Below are 23,154 nucleotides of genomic sequence, written 5' to 3' on the forward strand. Positions count from 1 at the left end.
CGGAACGCAATTTTGAACGTGATCCAGATGTTTCGTATTTTGAAAATAATAGCGCTCATGAACGAACATGGGGAAATGCACCACGATTTTGCCGTGAACAGTTGCCGATTGCTGGACATCCTGCTACAATTCGTCCAGATGCTTATAGTAGATCAGATGGTTGGGAAGAATATTTTTCGCATTTCCAAGATTGTGCAGAACTCGGTAGATGGAGTATGGAAGATAGAGTATTGACACTTGCTGCAAGTTTAAAGGGCCCTGCGCAAAATTTTTATATGAACCTTCCTTCCCATGAACGCCGACCTTATGGTATACTTGTGCGACGCTTAGAAGAGAGATTCGGAAGTGTACGTCAACAAAACCGATGATTATCACGTTTTGAAATGAGAACGCGAAATTCAGGTGAAACAGTCGCTGCTCTCGGTGATGACCTCCGCCAGATCGATGGTACAAAAGGCTTATTGTAATTTAGATTCATTAGCACAAGAAGTGTTGGCGCTCAATCAATTATACAAGTCGATTCCTATAGAAATGAAATGTCGATGCGAAGATCGAGAATGTAAAACGGTCGCTGACGCTGTAGATATAATTGAAAGATATGAGGCTCTTTTAGGGGAGTCAAGTCAAAAGAAAACTAGTGTCCGCTCAGTTTCTTATGAAAATTGTAGTGAAAATAAATTAAATATGGAATGGCAAAATAATGGTAACCAAAATGTCACATTAATTTCCCAACAGCCAAATAATGACAGGACCATTCAAATGATTTTAAGTAGAATGGATAAGTTAGAAAATCAGATTCGGAATAGGAACAACCGATCCAACTTTAGATTTGACCTAAAAAATTACCAAAACGGGAGCAATACACAGAATGAAAGGACCTGCTTCAATTGTGACTCTCCTGATCATTTTTATGGACAATGTTCTATGTATAATGGTCATGAATTTAGGGGTAATAAACCACAGAATTTACAGAATTTTAGAAATTTCAGACCAAATACAACTAGGGAAACGGTTCACGGGGACAACCTTTCGTTTATTCAATAGGTCGGGAGTTGACAGTTACAGAAGTCGTATTTTATGTTAATTAAATGATGTTAAAGATGTTTGAAATGAAATTCAGACTCCAATTATAAATACCAGTTAATTATCGAATATTGAAGTGACAAAGAAAGCAGGAAAAGTATTTTACATAGATAGACTCGCAGAATATAATGGAAACGATATTACAAAATGGTTTAAAGTGACAAAAGAAAGTGTCTCAAATTCTAGCAAGAAGTAGAGATAAAACCAAAGAAGAGGACAGACGCCATTCCAGATTTATTGTGCTTAGGTGTTCAAATGTGTATCACTGGTTATTTTTTTTTTTTTATGAATAAGATTATTCATGTGTTGAGATATAGTGTATATGAAGAAGTATTGGTGCAGTGTTGTGAATGCATTCAGTAGTTATGTAATATTTCTAGAAACGCAGCCCAGATTTGCCTAAAGGGATTGATCACCCCAGAGTTGGTTGAAAAGAGGGAGTTTGTTTTAAAATTTGGTGAAATATTGTGATATTTCCAAGGTAATTAATAGTTATAATTGCAGCGTCAACAGAAGTTATTGTTTGATGTGAAAGTGATACTGTGTTTTTTTTAAAGATAAGTGGAAGAAATTTGAAAATGGCTCTGGTGTTTCTCTAGATGGTTTTTAAATGTGTCATATGCCTAGATGACAATTTTCTACAGATGATGGAAAGATGATTTCCATGAAGACACAGACGTGTGGATGATATAATTAAACAGTGTGAATATATTCCATTAAAGATTAAAGAGCACAGAGACTATAAGTAAAGAATAAAAGTACTGGTATACTGTTACCTCCAGAAAATACAGGAGTATTTTAAGATTTGGATGGGGGAAATTGTGACAAATCTGGATTGATTATTGCTATTATTTAACGTATTATTTATTGTATATGACATATATTCATTTGAATATTGCCGGGTGGTCAACTTCTCGGGTGTGCACAAACACTGATAAATGCATTGCCTTTCATACTCATGATTTAAACTTTTTGTACTTTGCGAGAGATAAGGGTCAGTTTTATATGTATATCTTGGTAATGTTTACCTATGAAATACTTTGATTATCCCGTCATATAGTGATTTATTTTGACAAACCTTGTCGTGAGATTCAACTTGTTTACATCTGCCATGACACCGTTTTGTACTTTCACTTTGCGATCTCATATTATTATTTGCTTAAGTTAACATTTTATCAATGCAGATAAATTGCGTATTTATTATGTTTGTGCCTCCCTTTTCATTAACATTGTCTTTATTTATGATAGAACAGGGTTTTCATTGATCTCATTTAAGCATTATATCTAATGCGAAGGTTATGTAAATTACACCCAAGTTCATACGCCGTATCGAGAAACGAATTTACTGTCTGTTTAAAAATAGCATTATGTATAAATGTCCTTTTAATTTCATACGCTTTTAAACATAATTCGGACAAGAAGGACAAAGCTAGGACAACTTAATAATGTTTCTTTATCTAAGAATAACGAAATCTGTTTGTCTTTCTAAACTTTACTAGCCAAAAGACGTAAGAAACGTTGCTTTTGATTGGATGATTTGATGTTTACTCTTACGTCATAGTTAGTGCCAAAAGACATAAATAGGAGCCTGTAGATAAACATGGCAATCATTCTGAATCAAGCCTTTGAACTGTCAACTACATAATATTGACCACCCGATTTATTGTTTAATTTGTTGAAAGATGAATGTTTGATGATGTTTATTATATTGAAAGAAGAAGTCAAAATACGACTGAAATAAATACTATTGTTATGTATTACAATTCTTAGTGTTTCTTCACACTGCTGTTGAGTTCAGCAATGATTCCACTCCTCCTGAACGACTGAATGATGGTTAAACAGTTTATAACAACCCTAGGTTTGTTACAATATCTTCTCAGAAGAGGCGTGGGTTGTGAAAAAGTTGTGTTTACAAAGTGCAATATACACAAACATTTATTTACATTGAAAACTTTTGCAAAACACATTTTTATCACAACAATACTCATTCATCAGAATTATAGCTTAACAGAAATCACTGAATATACTCTAACTTCTCTTTTACAAAACATTATAGCCCCCACCCCTGTTTCATTTTTTTAATGAATTTGAAACCTAGACCTTAATTATTATAAGCTTATCTCATATGCATGTTTTTTGAAACTATTGCCATAACAAATTAAAGTCATTTCAGTATACTATAAATTTAAAGTTGAGTAATTAGTCATTCAAACATTAAATTTTATATAAAATATCTAATCTTGTCTTTGTCTCCAGTGCAGACCCTACTGTATGTCTATTTGTCAATCAAAGAAACTATATTTCTAACATAATTAGCTAATATATGATCTAGAAGTGTTAAGTGTGTAGTTTTAAATTCTGAATGAGATTTTAAAATTCGCAGTGCGTATAGTTCATTTTGATTATCCTGGTTTCTTTAAAACATTTTGTTGCTTAATTTTTAATTCTAGTGTGTTATTTCCTTTTGTACTCTCAGAGCGTTTTCAATATACTCAATGTGTAAACTGTTATGAATAGCTTACACAAGAACTTTTTTTTTAATTTTACACATAATCGAATACATAATTATATGAATATGATGTATCGCGTTTCTTAGATATCGTTGACTTATACCCGATAAATTCGTTTAATCTAACTTCAAAAAGCTTGGAAGACATAGAGATACAAGACTACATTTATTGTCATTTGAAATTTTTTAAAAACCTTGAATGGTCCAGTAGTTCTTGATGGAGCTGCCTGTCCTTCGCTGATGATGCATTTTCTGCCATGTTTTTTAGCAAACTACTGGCCATTACCGCTGTGACTGCAATGTGAGTAAAATATATATCTCGGCATGTAGTGAAATATATGTTACAGCTAAAAAATAATACTAAAGCAAAGTTCAGAAACTCTTGTATTGGAATATTATGATATTTAAAATTCTCATTCAATGGATATGAAAAGACAAGACATAAATTGTCACACACAAACTGATCACAAAACAGAGATACTATACTGTATGCTTAACACTAGATGCTCTTTAGGCGAGTGAAATTTTTCAAAAAGATGCCTAGTTAACGACTTAATGCACCAATCTTACATACGGCTATATATAAATCCTTCGTAAGGTAATTACCTCTACTTCGTCAATAATCCGTACTGTGCAGTTTTCGTCATATCAAGGTCATGAGTTAAAACTGAACATTCCTTAATTTTGCCCGATTTATACAAAATGCCATTTTCTGGTACTTGCATGGATTTTCCCCCTAAATTGATCTAAACCTTAGTAAACAAATTACCATGATTCCCAATCAAATGCAAACTTAAATGTTGGTTGCGCTTTGTTTTACAGAAAATAGCTTTTTTAAACTTCAAAAAATTATAAAATGGCAATACAATCTAAATAATTCCAGAAATTTGAATATTTGTGGGAAAAAATAGAATGGATCAGTGCACTATAAATATCTGCAAACTTAATTTAAGAATAGACAATATAAAACCACTCAAAATAGTTATCAAAGGTACCAGGGTTATAATTTGATATGCCATACGCGCGTTTCGTCTGCATAAGACTCATCGCCGCTAAATACTCTACTTGCCTAACGGGCTGAATCGAAAATTGCGATTTGCCAACCATCTTTATATTACAATGTATGTATATGTAAATTATTCGGGGAGTTTTTTTTATGTATTGTTATTGTGAATTAAAAAGTTAATGCAAGTTAATATAATTGCGAGAATTATACATTGTTTGATAAGGTTAAATATTTTGACAAGGTATAAAGAACATTTCAGTGGCTAGCTTATAATAGATTTCTCTTCCTTAGTCAATGCAAGATGCAGTATAAGCAACCAAGAAAATATACAACTATTAAAATATTGAAATATTAAAGTTTCGCTTCAAAACTTTCCACTAAAAGCATGAATGACCTGTTAATTCTATCCTTAAACGTTTTTGCACTTTAAAGATTTGTGTTTCACAACGTTAAATCGACTACCGACAAATTGTTTAAACAAAGAACAGCTTAAAGGCTATCTTTTTGCAGAGGGTGTTATTTTGAGCAACTGCATGATTGTTATAATTGGCTGTGTAATTAACAAGAAGCATAATTACAGTAATCTAATTATGTCAAAAACATACTCAGCACTACATAAAGTATGTTAATTGGTTTTAATGGTGAATAACAGTTGAGTCACAGACAAACTTCATGCTTTTTGTCATTTTCAATGGAAGTTCTGGAAAACGGCACTTTTTGTTAAAATTCCGACATTTTAATCGAAAGTGCTTTTGATAAATTATAATTAACATTGTTCTAACAGAATTCCATATGTCCATACAAAATATTATTATTCAGAAAACAAAATATGCAAAATGACATCTTCGAAAATTAGAAGTTGTCTGTCCTTGACCTTTCGTTGTGATTTGACGGAAACTGCACAATACGAATGTTTAACGACCTGGCAAAACAAGTACATATGTTGTGCTTTCATATGATATATGATTTAGCCGAATGTTAGGTGGGTGCATTAAAAATAAAATGTTATGGTTAATAAATAAAGGCAACAGTAGTATACCACAAAAAACAAAATCGGGGTAACAGACTAAAACTGAGGAAAACGTATTAAATATAAGAGGAGAACAACGACACAACACTACAATGTAATACACACAGAAACGGACCAAGCATCAGAAAAAATCCCCCGAGAATAACAAATATAACATCAAAACCAAATACGTGAATTTGAGATAGACAAGTACCGGGACACGTCTTATCGCAATGTTAAAATGTAACTTTCTATTTTGCTTTTTATGATTTTTTGTTTAAGACGCATCCAACATCTCCTTCTATCCCTATATAATTTAATTTTGGATGTAACACGTCTTTTGATTGGCTGACGTTATTTTGTTATGAGCCCATAGACATAATTTAGTCATGTGACCGTGACTTCATCAACGTTTTCTCATGGTTTTCTACGGCTTAAAATGGACTTTAGAATTAAATTATAAGAAATGACTGTAATATTTTTTCTGTCTATTCGAAATAACATAAAAAATGTGGTGCACACTGTAAATAACCCGCTACGCGCGTTATTCAGTGTGCACCAAATTTTTGATGTTATTTCGAATAGACAGAAAAAATATTACAGTCATTCCTTAAATAACATGGTTTCATATGTTAAATATGATTGATTTAACCTACAAAATATAGAGAAAGACAATTTTTACGCCAAACAAACAACAAACAAAAGGTGCATTACATGAAAAGTAGTACATAATCTAACTAAGATACTTTTTTTAATGACGAGGACGAGGGAGGGGCTTAACTTCCTTGGCATCTAAATAATTTATTCTCACCTTCTGTTAATATTATAAATGTTTAAGCGAAAACGTATTTGCAATCATTTAATTTATAACTTACTTATTGTATGTCCTGTCCCCATCATTCAGTAGTCAGATTATATCATCTTTACTTTGTATGTTATTCCTAAATCTAAATTATTTCTGCTATTTTGGAGATCAAGTTTTTTGCATGTTCACAAGTGTATAATGGTTATTACCATATGTGTTAAAGTAATTTTTCGTCTTCAATTCTCATTTTTTACGAAACTACTCTTTGGTGTAGGACAGCAAACGGGGATATTCCGATCGTCTGACACATCCAGATTGGTTCGCCAAAACAATCGTTTCATAGTTTTTAATCATCCAAATGCAGAATATAACAATTTCAAATGAGATGACATTCTATTTATAGGTTAATTGATTCCTTGAAATGTGTCAATTTTATATATCTTAATCAGTTGTTATCTGATAGTTCGTTTCTGTGTGTGTTGCATTGTCGTTTGTTACAATCCTGGTAGTACTTTTGATAACTTTTTTGTCGCACTTCCTTATTTTTGTTGTTTCCGTTGTTTTCCCCTTATAGCTGTTTCCCCTCAGTCTACGTTTGTTACCCGAATTTTCGTTCAGTCATTGATTTATGACTGAATTTCGAACAACAGTATACTACTGTTGCCTTAATTTGGACACAAAAATAATAAAATTAGACAAAGATTGTTGAAGTCACACACTTGCATGTGTTTACAAGTATAAAGAAAGTTGTAAAAAGCGCAAAAGATATCATTTCAAACTGCAATTTTGTACAGATTATCAACCATGTTCATATGTCTGCAAACGATTAGTACAAACATAAATTGAGTGAATGCATCACATATACCATAATTAAAATGTTGTATTTGATAAAAAAATATGAAAGGATTTCTAAAAAGAATAAAGCTCAAAACGTAAATGCTTATATCTGATAGACCGATTTCTTGTAAACATTTTCAATATTTGAGCTTCTGTTTATGAATGCAGTGAATAAGGCACTTCTGAAACTTTCATCTTTATTAACTAGTGTTTGATTTTCGGTAAGATAATGAGTATTTAATATGAAAATGTCATATATGTATTTCGAGAAAAAGGCTTGTGTTGATCAATAAACGATTATGATGTATATATGAAAACTAAATTGATATATAAATCTCATTTTCTTTAGTTCCATATCATAGTCATACGTACGCAGTTGATTTTTACATTTCGACCAGAATACTCCAGCTAACTGTACTCTGTTAGTGAACAATGCCCATGCTAACAGATCGCTAAAATAACCTGCAAAATTATTTCATATTCTCTGAGCAAAAACAAAAAGAAAACGAAAATATATTTGATTCTCAAACTACATTTATAGTCAAATATTTACTACCATTCAATTAAAATGATTGGTTAAATCGATTGATTAATTGTTGGTTGCTTAATGTCCAGTGGCAAATGTTTCATTAATAATCAGGACGAGAACAATTCTTGTAAGAGAGGCCATCCGGATTGATGGTCGAGTAAATTTGAACTGCGACTGGAAATTATGGTATATTGGATATAGACAGAACTTTTGCCTTGCAACATGCCACCTACAGAGCCCTCAAAGAGTTGTTGCATACTTAATACATCCAGCACAGCCAAACGGATGCCCAACTTTGGCAAGCGAATGACTGTCAGTCAGAAGAAGAATAAGTGACCATATTTCTATACCCCAGTCACCCTTGAGGGTAATTGGTTTAATGAATCCTCCTTATTTGTTTTTTTTAACAAATAAAATAAATGTGTTTTTGTTTGATTAGAATCAGAATCTAGACTACGAGTTTTAAAAAAAATTGACTCAGAAAAATATATAGTTTTTATTTTGTAGAAACATGCTTATCTTACTTTTATTTGACTATGTAATGTATAATAAACAAGAATGTGCCCAAAGAACACGAATGCCCCATCAGCACTATCATTTTCTATGTTCAGTGGACCTTAAAAATGGGGTAAAATCTCTTATTTGGCATTGAAATTAGAAAGATTATGTCATAGGGAACATGTGTACTACGTTTCAAGTTGATTGGTCTTCAACTTCATCAAAAACTACTTCGACCAAAAACTTTAACCTGGACCTAAAACTTTAACCTGAAGCGGGACAGACGAACGGAAAAACGAACGAACGGACGAACGGACGCATAGACCAGAAAATAAAATGCCCATACATGGGACATAAAAATATAATTTCTTAATAAATTTATTCGGAATCTCTCACTGTTAAATCAGTTCTAGGATATAAATCAGATCTAGGATATAAATATCTAAACTTTTCGTGGTTAGAACTGTCAGGATTATTTGCTAGTGTTGAACTGTCAGAAACTGTTTTCGTTAAAAAAATAAATAGTTCTAAATGACGTATATAAGAACAGCTCTCTAATCGTGAGTTCGAATATTAACAGTTCAGCCGAATTTCACTAGTAAGTATTTTTCAGAACAAAAGTATAAAAAAGCAAAAATTTTTAGTCTTTGAAATATGTTTAGTCCTCATACTTTTCATGTTCAAATCAGGGCCGTAACTAGCCCCTTTTAATACTGAGGCAAAATATACAAAACTTTTTGGGGGCCGCTTAAAGCCCCAGAAGCTCTGAGAAAAATAACGCAAAATCGTGCATTCTGAGCGTTTCCCGGACTCTGTCTAACATAGAAACGCAAATCCTTTTTAGCTATTTTTTCGACAATATTCTAATCTCAAAACAAAAACATAGATTCATTGTTATTTAAGACTTTAAAGTTTTAGGGAAATTCAAAACATTAAAAGACCGATATGTAGGATAAAGCAAAAATAGTAATTCTCATAATGATTAATATCTGTCTGTCTGTTCTTGTCTTGTGTTCTGCTGACTTGAGATTTTTTATAACTAGACTTAAATATAGTGACAGTCATTAGTGCAGTAATATACGTTAAATACTAGTTAGTAGTACTGCTCAAGTCGACACTAGGGACCATATTGACCTTGTTTTACGGTATATTTATGATTCTTTTATTATTGAAGACCCTTTAGCAACTATCAAAATGAAGAACAGGAATAAAAACTTTGACCATTGATCATTTTTTTTTCTATACATTGCCATTGTGTACGATTAGCTCCCGTGCACGTGTATTTCATATTCCTTTATTTTCTATTAATTAAAGGGTCTGAACACGACCTAAAATTTATGATAAAAGGGATGATTTTTCATTTCCTATCGTTAATTATCCGTTTTTAGATGGTGACGTTCCCTTGTCACTATCTTACGGTGTTTATATATCTCAACTTGTACGATTCGCTCGTGTATGTAACAATGTTTTAGATTTTAACGAGAGAAATTTATGTATTACTGAAAAATTATTACACCAGGGTTTTCGATATCACAAACTAGTCAAAACATTTACTAAATTTTATCATCGGTATAAAGACATCATTCGTAAATATAGCTCAACATGCAGACTTCTAATACGTTCAGGTATTTCACATCCAATTTTTTATGGTAATATTCTTTATAAAGCACAAAGGTGTCAGTATTCACCTCAGAAACTTACAAAACCTTTGAATAGACTTATTAAGAAGGGATATAATTACGATACTGTTGTCAAGTCATTAAAGATTGCATATTTTGGCGTTAACATTGAGTCACTGATAAGGTCTTTGCATCGGAACTAAACACATTTATTCTAAAAACAGTTGTTGGCATGACACGGGTTATGTTCTTCTCATATATGTTATGATGGTATGATACTAAACCCCTAACGGGAAGGATTGTGCCTGATGTTCATATGATGAAATCATAATCTTTCAGTCAGTTTAAGTGAAGTCTGGAGCTGGCATGTCAGTTAACTGCTAGTAGTCTGTTGTTATTTATGTATTATTGTCATTTTGTTTATTTTCTTTGGTTACATCTTCTGACATCAGACTCGGATTTCTCTTGAACTGAATTTTAATGTGCGTATCGTTATGCGTTTACTTTACTACATTGGTTAGAGGTATAGGGGGAGGGTTGAGATCTCACAAACATGTTTAACCCCGCCGCATTTTTGCGCCTGTCCCAAGTCAGGAGCCTCTGGCCTTTGTTAGTCTTGTATTATTTTAATTTTAGTTTCTTGTGTACAATTTGGAAATTAGTATGGCGTTCATTATCACTGGACTAGTATATATTTGTTTAGGGGCCAGCTGAAGGACGCCTCCAGGTGCGGGAATTTCTCGCTACATTGAAGACCTGTTGGTGACCCTCTGCTGTTGTTTTTTATTTGGTCGTGTTGTTGTTTCTTTGACACATTCCCCATTTCCATTCTCAATTTTATTAATGCAAATTTAACCCTTGAATGTAAAAGGTCATATGGCAAAACATTGATGTTTTTTTCAACAAATGATTTGATACCGGGAAATTGGTGGTCTTACTTTAATTGAAACCATGTCAGCTATCTAGTTTTATCCACAGGCGCTTGGGTATATGATAGTTATTTTTTTTTTTTTTTTTTTTGTTGATTAGGATATTCAACTGTGTCCAGTAGCATTGTATATATTCTTAAAATATTTTCTCGCATAATGCCTGGACATCGGTGGACATGCAACATTACACAGTGTGACACGTTTACAAATAAAAATCAACACACAGACTAGTCATTAAGTAGGACAATAAATGAACAAAAGACAAACCCGGGACACAGAAGTACAAACAATAAACCATCAACTCTGAAAACCAAACGTAAAATAGAAAAATGGACCACGAAAAATATGCAGGGGCGACACCAGAGAGTGAAGAGAACATGCTTCTTGCAAGACACTTTCATTGAAAACAATTTGATATGAAGACAATCATATGAAGACAATCTTTTGTTTTAGTTTTTTTTTTTTTTTTAATTTAAAACATGAGGCATTTGCCTCATTTGCCTCAATGTAGTTACGGCCCTGCAAATTATTTGTTAAGTTTCGTTAAATAAAATTTGCAACGCTCAAACTAATAAAATGAAGATAACAAAAAGATGACCTTTCATACTATGCCATATTCTGGTGCTCGTTTAATAACTTGTGAATCATCGCCTATCCCTGGGTAACATTCATTGGACCCCTTAATATGTCTATATGATACACCGGAGTTAGGTTCTCCTAAGGAATCGTTATTTTAGCATATTATTGCGATTTGCCTACAGTCCTGAACCTTCATAAAATAAAGGCCACTAGACGTTGAGTGACAACTTCGCAACTATCTTCCATGCATGTATACTGTTTTTAGATGAAAAAAAAAAACATAAGTTGGTAAACGCACATAAAGTCACAAAGTCACAGGACAAAAAGTCACAGGACAATAAGTCACAGGACATAATTGAAAGGAAAAAAAGTCACAGGACAAAAACACAAATATTTTTTTGACAATTGTTTAAATATATATTTTGAAATATTTTCTTATAGTTTCACATGTGTCGCCTGCGATCACAAGAGATACATTACCTTTATAACATTTATAGAAAAAACTTTGGTCACAAAATCTATTTTTCTATATTAATTTCACATTACTTTTTCAAAACATTGTAGCATCATTGTTTTGCAAATCTCGATATTCCACATTCACAATTTGCTGACAGTGCAATTTAAAAAAATGAAAATAAATGTGAATATTGTTAAATTAAGACTAATATTATTAAAATTTTAATCGTGATACTCGTGCTTAAACAATTCCCGCGGAAATGTGTGTACTTGTGGTTCACGTAAGTAACGTATCGGACGTAAGTGTATTTCACACTATTTCTAATATTAAAAGCGTGTATTATTTGCGATATGTTTATTTTTGAAAGATAATTTTGATTTAGAAAATAATGCTGTTTTACCGGATAAAACAAAGACTCTAAATTGTTATTTTTGAAATGTAACACGTGCTCCCTTTACGTTCGTTCGTTACACGTGTGATTCGAGTAGAAATAGAGTCAGTGATAGATTACAAATATATGCATGTATTGTAGTTAGAAATCACAGAAGTATATAAAAACACTAAAAATGAATTCACTTTAGTAAGTAAACGATGAAGTAAGCCTGACAAATTCAGCTAGTTAATTGCAATTTTTATAAGTTTCGCTCTACATATGCATGAAATATATACCACTACTCGTGTTAAAGCAATCACGTGTCAAGAGTAAGGTAGTATGTTACAAATAAACTTGCAAATATGCTTATTTAAAACAAACGGCGTTGAAAAAACAGTGTTTATAGATTTTATATTTTATTCTATCCACTCTGTAAAATATCTGCAATTGTGGCAAAATACTGCAGCATTTATGTCCTTTAACCCGAATTTAAAGTTGTGATAAAAACGTTCTTGTCCCCTATTATTGCATTGTCGTAATTGTTATTGACACCACTAAAGATAAAAAATCGCTCAAAGGTAAAAGACGTTAGTGCGTTATAAATTAGAACGTTGTAGAGAATAAATAATATCGGGCACTTTCAGGGAATGAGATATCGGACAAGTTTATGCGATTGTGAATTTAAGGACACGTTTTGGCGATATAGACATTTTTGGGGGTTTGACACGTTTGTAAGTGTTACATAAATACTGGAAGAATGCAGAGCTTTTTTTCAGCAGATTGATATGCATATAGGATACGTGTTTGATCGGATTTTTACAGGGTTTTAGTAAACAATATTTAATGGAATTTATTTCAACTTGTTCTAAACGATAACGATATAGATTGAATGTATAATTATATGAGCATCTTTCATAACAAATAATCATGTAGTGCTTTAAAAAAAGGAAAGTTTACGCTACAATCGTGTTACCTCGACAATCAAATACTGTCCAAACTTTTTAATTATTTTATCTTATTTTGTTATTTTGTGAGACGAATCTTTCAGATAAATTTAGAAGTCTTTATTTTACCTTTACTTGTACTTATATATATTTGTTTGAAGTAAAATAAATATATATTTGGTTGATTGGTTGATTGGTGTTTAACATCGTTTCAGCACTACTGTGCGTCTTCGTGTTGGTAAGTGTGTTTTATTGATGAAGCTGGAAAGAACCAGCGACGTAAGAAAACTGACAAACATTGTCAAGAAAGATCTGGGTCGAGCGCTGTAACCACGAGTGGGATAGACAATTTCTGTCATTCTGAAACCTAAAAACTAATACAAATATTATTAAGTTAATTCAAATGCATGAACCGGTCTTGGTTTTACATGTATTTATGTCTGCCATTAATCGTGTAGTTAATAATATTTTCTCGCGGTTCGAAGTAAAGCGGCAAAATATTGTATTGACGTTATGGGTAAAATGCGTATGGTCCAATCAGAGGGGTTGATTTAGATCCGGGTATGTAGGTATGTTTGATTTGTTTGTCACTTTCTAGTCGCCGTTCGTACGTGCATGACTTAAAATGGACGCCAACATCAGAGAAATTATCCAAGCCGAAGTACAAAGTGCCATACTAGGAACTCAAGATAAACTCTTAAACAGCTTTACTTCACTGCTCGACACACGTTTAAATGGTTTCCAGCAAAACATCCAGGATAACTAGAAGGCATTGTCCGACTCACAGTTGGCCAAAATCGACGAGACCATGACAGAGACCTTCAAGTTCCGTAAAAGGGAAATGAAGAACAGTATAAGCACAACAAGAAGGTTTTCGTGAAGGTTCTCGAAGCTAGCAGCCAGTTAGAATCAGAAAATTTGAACAATGACAACATTCAGACCGCAAAAAGAAAGATTTATGAAGGTATGGAAATGATAAAGTCAAGACAAAAGCTCATAAAGTTAGCAGATTCGTCAGACGCGGGATGGCGAGTTGTCGACGAATTTACCACAAATCCTTTGGCAGAAGATTTCGAAGATGAAAAAAGAATATACAAGGCACAAAGTAGAGCCGATTCAAAGGTAAAGAAGGAGAAGGCAAAACGCAAGACCGATACTAGGCCAACACCTTATAAGACTAAATCACTGGCTCCAGAGAATCCGATTCCAGTCAACAAAAACAAGATGTTTCGCCCTGGGAGATGTTTCAATTGTAGTGAAACTGGTCATTGGAGGAGAGAGTGTCCTCATCCTACAGTGCAGCATACAAACAAGATAAGTACTAATATGTTTTTATGTAACGTTAGTAGTAGTTCAAGTACACCTTTGTATACAAAACAAACGTTACGCAATACAACATTCCTTAGCAATACACATACTACGATTAATAGTAATCGTGTTCACTCAGGTATATCACCTGTAGGTAGTCTATTAGAAAATGTCAATAACTAGACTAAGATAGGCGCTAACAAACACGTTATTAGTGTTATACAGAAGGGGTATGTGATTCCTTTTTTTAACAATTCCAGAGAGTGTGGTATTAGATAATAATAAGTCGGCGTGCAACAATAAGATTTTTGTTGCGCAAGAAATCGAAAAGTTGTTGAAAAAAGGGTGCATAAGCAAAGTTAATGAACAACCTCATGTTATAAACCCTCTAACAGTAGCTAATAATGGGTCAAAACTAAGATTGGTATTAGACGCCAGACAAATAAATCCACATTTATTTAGATTTCGTCACAAATACGAAGACGCGTTCACAGCTAGACAAATGTTTAACAAAGAGGATTACATTTTTTCATATGATTTGAAAAGTGCATATCATCATATTAGAATTGCACCTTCCGTCACTACATACCTTGGTTTCAAATGGGGGGATGCATTGTACGTTTACAATGTGTTACCATTGTGCTTGGCAACAAGTGGTTATATTTTCAGTAAAGTAGTTCGAGAAGTCGTAAAACACTGGAAAAGTAAAGGGTTAAAAATAGTTATGTATTTAGACGATGGATTAGGGGGAGGTTCTTCTTATTCGGAGGCACTAACCGCTAGTGATACGATTAGGATTGATTTAGACCATTTTGGTTTCGAAATAGCACATGAAAAGTGTAATTGGTCTCCAGTACAAAAACTGGAGTGGTTAGGTTTTAGTTGGTGTTTGGAACAGGGTGTACTGAAAATCACTGAAAAAAGATTGAACAAGTTAAAAAGAGCTTTGAGTGATCTGTTACAGCAATATGAAAAGGGAATGAAATATTTCAAAGTAGGGTCACTTGCTTGTATTGTTGGACAGATCATCTCAACTCAGGCTGTTTCAGGGGATCTTGCACGTTTAAGATCTAGATTTATGTATGATTGCATACTGACAAGAGAATGCTGGAAATCCAGCGTAGTGTTTAGTCTCGAAGCTGTAAATGAATGCAGGTTTTGGTTAGATAATATAGAAAAAATAAATGAGATAGGATCTCAGTTATGTCAGTTGACATACAATGAAGTACAAGACTTTCACGTCTTTTGTGACGTTTCAGAAACAGGTTTCGGGGGTCATTTGACCACAGGTTCAGAGGACGAACCGATAGAGATATACGGAATTTGGTCTTCCACTGAAAGAGTAAAAAGCTCTACATGGAGAGAACTTGAATCAGTAAAAAGGGTTTTAAGAAATCTTGTGATCAAATTGCACGGTGCGACTATTAGAGTTTACACAGACAATAAAAATGTACCACACATTATGAAAGTCGGTAGTAAGAAAAAAGAATTACACAGAAGCGTTATGTCTGTTCATAAAATTTGTCAAGATAACAAGATCAAACTAAATTTAGTATGGATACCACGCGAGCATAATGATAAAGCAGACAGTCTTAGTAGGAAATCAGATTGTGATGATTGGGAAATCGATGATTGGATATTTACGTATCTGAATAAGTTATGGGGTCCATATACTTTTGACCGCTTTGCACAAGATTACAATGCAAAATGCAACAAATTCAATTCGAAATTCTGGTGCACAGGAACATCAGGCATTAATGCCTTTTCTGTGTCATGGGATGGAATAATTGGTTAGTTGCACCACCTCGTTTGATCCCACATACAATTAACAAAATGATACAGGATAAAGGTAGTCATACTTTGATTGTTCCTGAATGGACATCTGCCGCTTATTGGTCAATGTTAGTAGACCAAGAAGGTCTGTTTAAATTTTTCATAAGAGATTACAGGTTTTTTCAAGGTGAGAGTCTCACAAAACGAGGAAGGGGTCAAAACGGTATATTTGGCTCGCAGTTCTTAAAATTCAGATTAGTTGCTATAAATGTTAAATGAAAAACATAGATATTTATAATTTTTATTTTGTTAACAGGCATCAGTTTAGATCGTCATGTAAAAGTCGCAATAGAGGATAGTGGAGTAGAAACAAGAAGCCATTTGTATAGTCTATATTCAAAGATGTGTGGGTTATTTTTTAACAGTAAAAGTGACAATACAGTAAAGTCTTATTTCTACGCTTTTAGAAGGTGGGCAAAATTTATTACAGAACATGGACAAGATGCTTTACCTGCACAACCGGTACACGTTGCTTTATATTTGACAAATTTATTGAACAATGGATCTACTAGTCATCCCGTTTCCAATGCTTTATACGGTATAAAATGGGCCCATGAAGTGAGTGGGTTACCAGATCCTACTATAAACTCTTTCGTTACTTCCATAATTGAAGCTTCCAAAAGAACCACAAGAAAAACCGCCAACAAAAAAGATCCGGTTTCAGCAGATATACTAATCGAACTATGTACGCACTTTAAAGATTCAGATGATTTACTCATTATAAGAGATTTGACAATGATATTACTAAGTTTTTCTGGTTTTCTAAGATATGATGAAATAAGTTCGTTAAGATTTAAAGATGTAGTTATACATGACAATTATTTGATTTTGTATATTAACAAAAGTAAAACCGATCAGTATCGTCAAGGAAACGGAATTCTCATTTCGAAAGGTTTATCCATAGCTTGTCCATATGTTATGTTCAGAAGATATTTAGAATTAGCCAATTTCGATTTTGACTCCAATAAATATTTATTCAGACAGACTTGCAGATCAGGCAATAATTGTAAACTTATAGATAAAGATAAAAAGCTAAGCTATACGGCGGATAGGGAGGCTTTATTAGGTAGAATTAGATTAGTTTCACCAAATTGTAATATAGGCCTATATTCATTTAGAGCCGGTGGTGCAACGGCCGCTGCAAAGGCAAACGTAAACGAGAGGTGTTTGAAAAAACACGGCCGGTGGAAGTCAGACTCTAGCAAAGATCGTTACATTGTTGACTCCACAAAGAAACGTTTGCAGGTTTCGAAGAAATTGGGTTTATAATATTTGTTTATCTCTTATAATTTATTCTGGCCCCCGTTCTTTGTGTAATTTCTATCAAATACGGCGGGCTGTCGGCAAATTGATATTTGCGTTTGTCTTGTTTTATATATAGGCATATGTAGTATAGTTAATACTAATATTTTCTCGCGGTTCGAAGTAAAGCGGGAAAATATTGTATTGACGTTATGGGTAATATGCGTATGGTCCGATCAGAGGGGTTGATTTAGATCCGGGTATGTAGGTATGTTTGATTTGTTTGTCACTTTCTAGTCGCCGTTCGTACGTACATGACTTAAACTTAAGTCATAATGTATATATATATATATATATATATATATATTGAAGCATTTTTATTTTTTGTCATCTCTCTCGTTATATAAGGTAAGGTCTGACTACCTTTTTCCTGAGATAGGAAAGGGAGGGAAATGTTGGGGAAAATTTAAGAGAGAGTGTATAGAAGCATGGAGTTGCGACATGTTTCTTATTTGTTGTTTGAAACAATATTGTATGTGTTATAATAAAACTACATCCGGCGTCCATCAAATACGGCGGGCTGTCGGCAAATTGATATTTGCGTTTGTCTTGTTTTATATATAGGCATATGTAGTATAGATAATACTGGAATGATATTTGAAGGACTTGGATATTTTAACAGGTTGACAAATTTAGTGCTTGCTTATTTTAACCACTTAATGACCTTATTTGGTTTTTTTTACAAATACAATAAATGTGTTTTTGTTTGATTAGAATCAGAATCTAGACTACGAGTTTAAAAAAAAATCGACTCAGAAAAAAATATAGTTTTTATTTTGTAGACACATGCTTATCTTACTTTTATTTGACTATGCAATGTATAATAAACAAGAATGTGCCCAAAGAACACGAATGTCTCATCAGCACTATCATTTTCTATGTTCAGTGGACCTTAAAAATTGGATAAAATCTCTTATTTGGCATTGAAATTAGAAAGATCATGTCATAGGGAACATGTGTACTACGTTTCAAGTTGTTTGGTCTTCAACTTCATCAAAAACTACTTGTACCAAAACTTTAACCTGGACCTAAAACTTTAACCTGAAGCGGGACAGACGACCGATGTCCTATGTATCTTATCAGTCCTCTTATCTATGTCCCATGTATTTAATTTTTTTAATGATTTTCGACATAATTTTGATATAGAACCGCGCGCCTTAGAAGATGTACTTGAATTGGTCCATATTTATATTTGGTTTAACCAATATCTACATCAATAAACTTGTTTTAAAGAAATCATTGCCAGCAATGCGTGCATCAATCCTCTTTTTTTCAAAAACCGAATTGCGAAATATGAGAATACAAGGGGAAAGGCTGTGCATTTTCTATAAACTTTCGACGAACGGACAAACGAACGAACGGGCAAACGGACGCACACACCAGAAAATATAATGCCCATAAATGGGGCATAAAAATATAATTTCTTAATAAATTTATTCGGAATCTCTCACTGTTAAATCAGTTCTAGGATATAAATCAGATCTAGGATATAAATATCTAAACTTTTCGTGGTTAGAACTGTCAGGATTATTTGCTAGAGTTGAACTGTCAGAAACTGTTTTCGGTAAAAAAAAAATAGTTCTAAATGACGTATATAAGAACAGCTCTCTAATCGTGAGTTCGAATATTAACAGTTCAGCCGGATTTCACTAGTAAGAATTTTTCAGAACAAAAGTATAAAAAAGCAAAAATATTAAGTCTTTGAAATATGTTAAGTCCTCATACTTTTCATGTTCAAATTATTTGTTTAGTTTCGTTGAATAAAATTTGCAACGCTCAATCTAATAAAATGAAGAAAAAAAAGATGACCTTCATACTATGCCATATTCTGGTGCTCGTTTAATAACTTGTGAATCATCACCTCTGCGTGGGTAACATTCACTGGACCCTTTAGTATGTCTATATGATACACCGAAGTTAGGTTCTCCTATGGAATCGTTATTTTAGCGTATTATTGCGATTTGCCTACAGTCCTGAACCTTCATAAAATAAAGGCCACGAGACGTTGAATGACAACTTCACGACTATCTTCCAAGCATGTGTAATATTTTTTAGATAAAAAACATGAGTTGGTAAACGCACATAAAGTCACAAAGTCACAGGACAAAAAGTCACAGGACATCATTGAAAGTACAAAAACACAAATATTTTTTTGACAATTGTTTAAATATATAGTTTGAAATATTTTCTTGTAGTTTCGCATGTGTCGCCTGCGATCACAAGAGATACATTACCTTTATAACATTTATAGAAAAAACTTTGATCACAAAATCTGTTTTTCTATATTAATTTCACATTACTTTTTCAAAACATTGTAGCATCATTGTTTTGCAAATCTCGATATTTCACGTTCACAATTTGCTGATAGTGCAATTTAAAAAATGAAAATAAATGTAAATATTTTTAAATTTAGACTAATATTATTAAAATTTTAATCGTGATACTCGTGCTTAAACAATTCCCGCGGAAATGTGTGTACTTGTGGTTCACGTAAGTAACGTATCGGACGTAAGTGTATTTCACACTATTTCTAATATTAAAAGCGTGTATTGTTTGCGATATGCTTATTTTTGAAAGATAATTTTGATTTAGAAAGTAATGCTGTTTTACCGGATAAAACAAAGACTCTAAATTGTTATTTTTGAAATGTAATACGTGCTCCCTTTACGTTCGTTCGTTACACGTGTGATTCGAGTAGAAATAGGGTCAGTGATAGGTTACAAATATATGCATGTATTGTAGTTAGAAATCACAGAAGTATACAAAAACACTAAAAATGAATTCACTTTAGTAAGTAAACGATGAAGTAAGCCTGACAAATTCAGCTAGTTAATTGCATTTTTTATAAGTTTCGCTCTAAATATGCATGAAATATATGCCACTACTCATTTTAAAGCAATCACGTGTCAAGAGTAAGGTTGTATGTTACAAATAAACTTGCAAATATGCTTATTTAAAACAAACGGCGTTGAAAAAACAGTGCTTATAGATTTTATATTTTATTCTTTGCACTCTGTAAAATATCTGCAATTGTGGCAAAATACTGCAGCATTTATGTCCTTTAACCCGAATTTAAAGATGTGATCAAAACCTTCTTGTCCCCTATTATTGCATTGCCGTAATTGTTATTGACACCACTAAAGATATAAAATCGCTCAAAGGTTAAAGACGTTAGTGCGTTATAAATTAGACACGTTGTAGAGAATAAATAATATCAGGCACTTTTAGGGAATGAGATATCGGACAAGTTTATGCGATTGTGAATTTAAGGACACGTGTTGGCGAAAGAGACATTTTTTGGGGTTTGACACGTTTGTGAGTGTTTCAGCAGATTAATATGCATATAGGATACGTGTTTTATCGGATTTTACAAGGTTTCAGTAAAAAATATTTAATGGAATTTATTTCAATTTGTTCTAAACGATAACGATATAGATTGAATGTTTAATTATATGAGCCTCTTTCATAACAAATAATCATGTAGTGCTTTAAAAAAAGGAAAGTTTACGGTACAATCGTGATACCTCGACAATTAAATACTGTCCAAACTTTTTAAATTATTTTATCGTATTTTGTTATTTTGTGAGACGAATCTTTCAGATAAACTTAGAAGTCTTTTTTTTACCTATACCCTGTGCTATGTCGTATACATATGTATTTGTTTGAGGTAAAATAAATATATATTTTGTTGATTGGTTGATTGGTGTTTAACATCGTTTCAGCACTACTGTGCATCTTCGTGTTGGTAAGTGTGTTTTATTGATGAAGCTGGAAAGAACCAGCGACGTAAGAAAACTGACAAACATTGTCAAGAAAGATCTGGGTCGAACGCTGTAACCACGAGTGGGATAGACATTTTCTGTCATACTGAAACCTAAAAACTAATACAAATATTATGAAGTTAATTCAAATGCATGGACTGGTCTTGGTTTTACATGTATTTATGTCTGCCATTAATCGTGTAGTTAATGGAATGATATTTGAAGGACTTGGATATTTCAAAAAGTTGACAAATTTAGTGCTTGCTTATTTTAACCACTTAATGACCGTTTAACAGTTGAACATTTACAAGTTTTGGAAGCAGTGAGAACATTTTTCTCTGTATAAGCTTTTAGAAAATAATCAGGATAAATCAATGGGATAAATCTTAAACAATAATAGAATTTGTTTTAAGGTTAATTCCATTAGTATATAAATATCATGCGTCTGAGCTGGAGAGGCTTCACTCTATTTCATCTTAACCGCCAACGATCAAAACAAGTTTGGAGCTTTATTGCACGAAATAATTATGTTTCTATTGTAATTTGAATAAAAATAAATATGATGCTTAAAATTGTTTTTTTTTTCTATTTTGCACTTGAATGTATATAAATGTATACCTTCATTGCAATCTTCTTTTGGATGTTCTTTACACTCTTCGCACAACGCATCTGCACCTGTGTACAATATTTGATATATAAATGGGATAGCCATTTTTCTATTATTATAATTAAAATAATATGTCGAACAATACTGGTAATAATTTTTCATTGTGGGGTATGATGTTGTTTTAATGTCTCATATTCAATAATTATAGATTATCGTTGATCATCTCAACGAGATTGATTTTCTCGCTTGAGCTGGGACGGCGAAAGCGAGAAAAGCAATCGAGTTGAGATGACCAATGATAATCTGTTTATCGCTATTTTACCATTGACGATGTTGTCAATGTAATGTCAATTTCTTTAGCGCCGCGTGCCTCCTTAGTTTCTAGCGATAATTTTCCATCTCAAAAGAGTAGCATGATATGAAAAATTATAACAAAAACAGATTAAAGGAAAAATGCACAAAATAGTGATAATGATATATACTTCTTTTTATCAAATCTGACTTTCGAATTATGAAGCTCTAACGTGATTTAAGGACAAAATAATAATTCTATTGGTGAATATTGTTAGACTTCAAATATTCCAAAGAAGTGCTATAGATTTGTTGATGATAATTTTTTTTTTCATAACTAATCACTTTTAACGAAATTAAACAGTTGTCTTGTCTTTTGAACGACCTGCAAAACGGTTGCTCGTGAATGGGTACATGTATATGTTGATAGGTAAGCTAAATGATTAGGTAATAAGTGAGTGTGTTTACCTTTATCTCCAGCTCCATCTTTTGTTGGGTGTACTTTACATTGTATACAAGATCTGTTATCTCTGGTAACTGTTTGTAAATCAAAAGGTATGACAAACATATAAATGTAACAATTCTGACAGTTAGCCCTCTGATATGTGACTGTTCCCGCTCGCCTTATATTTACAACCCCTCTGACTTAAATAATTTAGGATATCCAAACATAGTTGAATGTGTCAAAATTGTGAATTATCAAAGGCCTAAATTCAGAAAACATCAATTTTTCCATTAAATTAGAACCATAACTTGAAAATAAGTATGATTCCATTTAGGAGCGTTGAAAGAAGCAATCAGGTTTTTAATAACTTGGGATTCAAAAGTTGAAAAACTGTGGAAAGAATCGACCATATTCTGCATTCAGAGACAAA

At 32.8% G+C, this 23,154-nt stretch overlaps 1 protein-coding gene across 2 annotated transcripts in view; it reads right to left on the bottom strand.

The window, feature by feature from the left end:
• The window catches only part of LOC143080178 (transient receptor potential cation channel subfamily M member-like 2), a 104,423-nt gene that overhangs the window by 34,647 nt on the left and 46,622 nt on the right, over positions 1–23,154 (bottom strand). For both annotated transcript variants that reach the window (XM_076255910.1, XM_076255909.1), the window contains 4 exons: positions 22,748–22,816; positions 22,000–22,056; positions 7,622–7,711; positions 3,787–3,886 (listed from right to left, as the gene is read on the bottom strand). In XM_076255910.1, coding sequence (XP_076112025.1) covers positions 3,787–3,886; positions 7,622–7,711; positions 22,000–22,056; positions 22,748–22,816 — 316 coding nt within the window. The remainder of the gene's footprint in view (positions 1–3,786; positions 3,887–7,621; positions 7,712–21,999; positions 22,057–22,747; positions 22,817–23,154) is intronic.

The sequence above is a fragment of the Mytilus galloprovincialis genome, chromosome 6, assembly GCF_965363235.1.
Source record: "Mytilus galloprovincialis chromosome 6, xbMytGall1.hap1.1, whole genome shotgun sequence".
NCBI classification, from domain to species: domain Eukaryota; kingdom Metazoa; phylum Mollusca; class Bivalvia; order Mytilida; family Mytilidae; genus Mytilus; species Mytilus galloprovincialis.